This window comes from Neophocaena asiaeorientalis, unplaced genomic scaffold (assembly GCF_003031525.2).
Source record: "Neophocaena asiaeorientalis asiaeorientalis breed wild unplaced genomic scaffold, Neophocaena_asiaeorientalis_V1.1 scaffold433, whole genome shotgun sequence".
In the NCBI taxonomy this organism is placed as follows: domain Eukaryota; kingdom Metazoa; phylum Chordata; class Mammalia; order Artiodactyla; family Phocoenidae; genus Neophocaena; species Neophocaena asiaeorientalis.
Window position 1 is genome coordinate 2,805,054 of NW_020175040.1, and position 3,295 is coordinate 2,808,348.

At 64.7% G+C, this 3,295-nt stretch overlaps 1 protein-coding gene across 1 annotated transcript in view; it reads right to left on the reverse strand.

The window, feature by feature from the left end:
• Positions 1–2,290, reverse strand: part of PLXNA1 (plexin A1) — a 46,803-nt gene extending 44,513 nt beyond the window's left edge. The window contains 4 exon segments of the mRNA XM_024763399.1: positions 512–700; positions 791–1,020; positions 1,635–1,912; positions 2,053–2,290. Of these exon segments, the coding sequence (XP_024619167.1) occupies positions 512–700; positions 791–1,020; positions 1,635–1,912; positions 2,053–2,290 (935 nt within the window).
• Between the last annotated feature and the right edge of the window lie 1,005 nt (positions 2,291–3,295).

The window sequence follows — 3,295 nt, forward strand, 5'->3', positions numbered from 1 at the left end:
CCATGCCAGGGCCGTTTCTGCGTTTCTGTGACTCAGAGCTTTGTGCAGAAGTAGACTTGGGGGGCCTCTCCCCTTCCCGAGGCAGAACCCCACCGCTGATGTGGCAGGAGGAAGAGGCTCGGGGTAGCAGAGAGGGCCGGACACCTCAGCCCCTTGGGGGTGGCCACTGATTCCCAGCCACCGGGCCCAAAGCCAGGGTGGCCCTGACTCCTGCCTGGCCTTCACCCCCACCTGCCACCTCCTGCCCCGAAGATGCGCCAGCTCCCGCCCGCCCCTCCCCATGAAGCTTTCCACGCAGACGGATGGAGAGGGATGCGGCTGGAGGAGGGTCTGAGAGGAGGGAGGACGCAGGGTGGGACCCTCCCTGGGCAGACCCTCCAGGGGCTTGCTTCACACACGGAGCCCGCCACCCTGCACCCATGGCGTGTGCACGCACGGACACGTGCACATGTGTGAATGCACACCCGGGGCTGGCCCTGAGTGTGCAGCACCCTGGGTCCCCGTGGCCTACCCTCTCCCACCCCGTGGGGTGGGTGCCGCCAGCCTCAGCCCCCTGGCAGCTGCTGTGCACACGGGGCGGCCGCAGTCACTGCCGCATTCTGGGAAGCCCACGCTGGCCGCTGGGTGGAGACGGGAGCAGGGGTCTGTCGGGGGCCGGCGTCGCAGTGAGGCCGATGGAGGGATGTGCACAGAGCGGTCCCTTAGAGCAGGATGGGGCTCAGCCCGGAGGCGCATCACCACCCACCCCGCCCTCCCCAGCGGGTGCTGTGGTCCAGGAGACAAACCTCACCTGGGCCCGAGCTCCCAGGGCCGCCAGGTGAGCAGCAGGGAAGCGTGGTCATGGTGCTGCCTCCCCATCTGTGGGCTCTGCAGGCCCCCCTCCAGTCTCTGTGCCCAGTGGCCTTTGTAGCTCCAGGTGCTTCTTTCCAATAGGTCCAGAATATTCCCAGAATGGACCCTCATGAAGTGGGCTGGATCACAGGGCCCCCCTGAACCAGTCACCTTGGCTGGGGCTAGAACCTGACGGTGGGCTGGCTGGCACAGGGAGCTCTCCAGTGCCGGGGGTGGTCCCCCAGAGAAAGTCCAGGTGCAGGTGTTAAAACAAGTAGGCCCAAAGCAGGACAGGCAGGGCACCCAGGACCCCGTGGTGCCAGCGGACCACCGCCTGCCTACCTTCCTTCTCCCCCACGTGCCCAGCGTTCTTGCTCCAAAGATGCCTTCACGCCTCAGGCCTGTGCCCATGCTGTGCCCATGCTGTGCCCTTGACCAGGAGTGCCCCCACTGCAACCTTTCATCTCTCAAGGCCCAAGTTCCCTCCCCCACTCCTCCAGGAAGCCTCCCTGACTACAGCTCCCTCCCCACCCGTGAGCCCTCTTTGGGCTTTCTGCCGCACTCAGTACCAGCGGTGACCAGCCTGGGCTGAGAGTCCCGACCTTGGGGACAGAGCCAGGTCACTGTCAGCACTACACTGTATAGAAGACAGTAGCAAAGCTCCTACCCACCACTACACGGAGCCCTGGAGGCCTCAGCATCACCTTGTCCTGGGGCTGCAAACTGAGATGACTTCAGGGGCCAATCAGGTGAGGGATGTAAACAGTGAGACAGGCTGGACCGAGGGGCTGGCTGGAGGGCACCTGCCCCGCGGAGAGCAGCGTGGACGTGCTATCAGGCAGGGCGGAGGGAACAAGATGCACCAGCGGGAAGAGCCCGGCCAGGGGTCTGTAGTTGGTGCAGCGCACGCCACGCCCAGGAGGTCCAGAGTGGGTGCTTGTCGCCTTGGGGCTCACAGTCAGGTCACAGATGTTCCCAAGGATGGATGCCCTCGGCAGGGCCGTGGCCTCTGGAAAAGCCACCCCTCCACCCTCTCTGGGACACAGTGGCCCTTGCAACCCGCAGCCCCAGGAGTGAGAACCTGGGGACGGGGAAGCAGCCCAGGCCTTCTCACTCTGCGAAACACCGTGGACTGAAGCGGGAAGCTGGACTCCCACAAAAAGTAACGGGCAGCCCCCAGTCTGCCCACCCACGCAGGGTCAGAGGAGGCCAGCTACGAACCCCAGATGGAGATGCAGCTGAGGAGCTCAGCACACGGCCCCCAAATGTGCGGGACCCCATCCACAGTCACCGTCAGAGCAAGCACCATGGAGCCTGCCTGCCTGGGGGCGCAGGACCGACAGATGCCAACACGCAGGTGACACAGAGGAATGGCTGGCAGGAGCCCTCCCCCCAGGAAGCAACGGGGGAGAGGGTCGGAGAACCGGGGCTGCGCTGAAGCCGCCGCCACTCCCGCCATCGGAGGTCTCAGCGCAGAAGACGGCGCACCTGGGACAGCTGCGACGTGGGCGCAGACGTGCAGACGGGAATAGGGAAAGGCTGTGCGTGGGACTGGGCCCCTCTCCTGCGGAGCGGAGCCTACAGCCCACAGCTACCGCTGAGCATCAGACACGCGCTGACCTACGTGCCACCCTGCACGCGCTCCAGCCGCGGGAGGCAGCAAACAACACAGATGAGAGGGCAGAGTTGACCCCAACGCTTCACAACCCACCCTTTTGGAACATCTCTGAAACGACAGACTGGTGGTGCTCAACAGATCCGTGGCTTGGGGGGCGGGGAAGGCTGGTTCTGTATCTCCTTCGCGGTGACCGTTCCAGGAGTCCACTTGTGATGAGGGACCCAGAGCTCACACACACCTGGTGTGGACGTCGGCGTCCTGGTTTCCACGTTGTACGACAGCCTCCTGAGACGTGAATCCTGGAGGCCAGGCGAGGGTATGGCCTCCGCACTACCTCCCCAGCTTCCCGTGAAGCTACTGTCACTGTAGATGATGACGATTTCACAATCAGAAGGTAAGAGGGTACCCTGCTGCTGCTCTGACCCAGGCCCAGCTCTGCTGCCGCCACCGCCTCCGGAAGCAGAGCTGGCCCCGTGGACGAGCAGGTTACACGGCAGATGTCCCACCGGCAGAGGCCCCGCAGGTGTCCTGGGGCTGCCTTGCCGCCCCCCCCCCCCACCTCCAGCCGCCCTCGTCTCCTGGTCTCCAGGCTCAGAGCTCATGTCACCTCCTCAGGGACACTACCGGCTCCCTGTAGGCTGGCCCCACCCACTCAGTCACGACAGCACCAGCGCCCTGGTATTTCCATCATGGGGTGGGGCGGGGAGATCCCGGGAAGCCAGGGCCTCATCTCAGGGTGGGGACACAAGGTACCGGTCTGCGTATTCGTTCCGCCACACGACAGATCGCCCTGAATCCAGTAGCTTCAAACAGCACCGTGTACTGCCTCTGAGGGTCTCTGCGGGG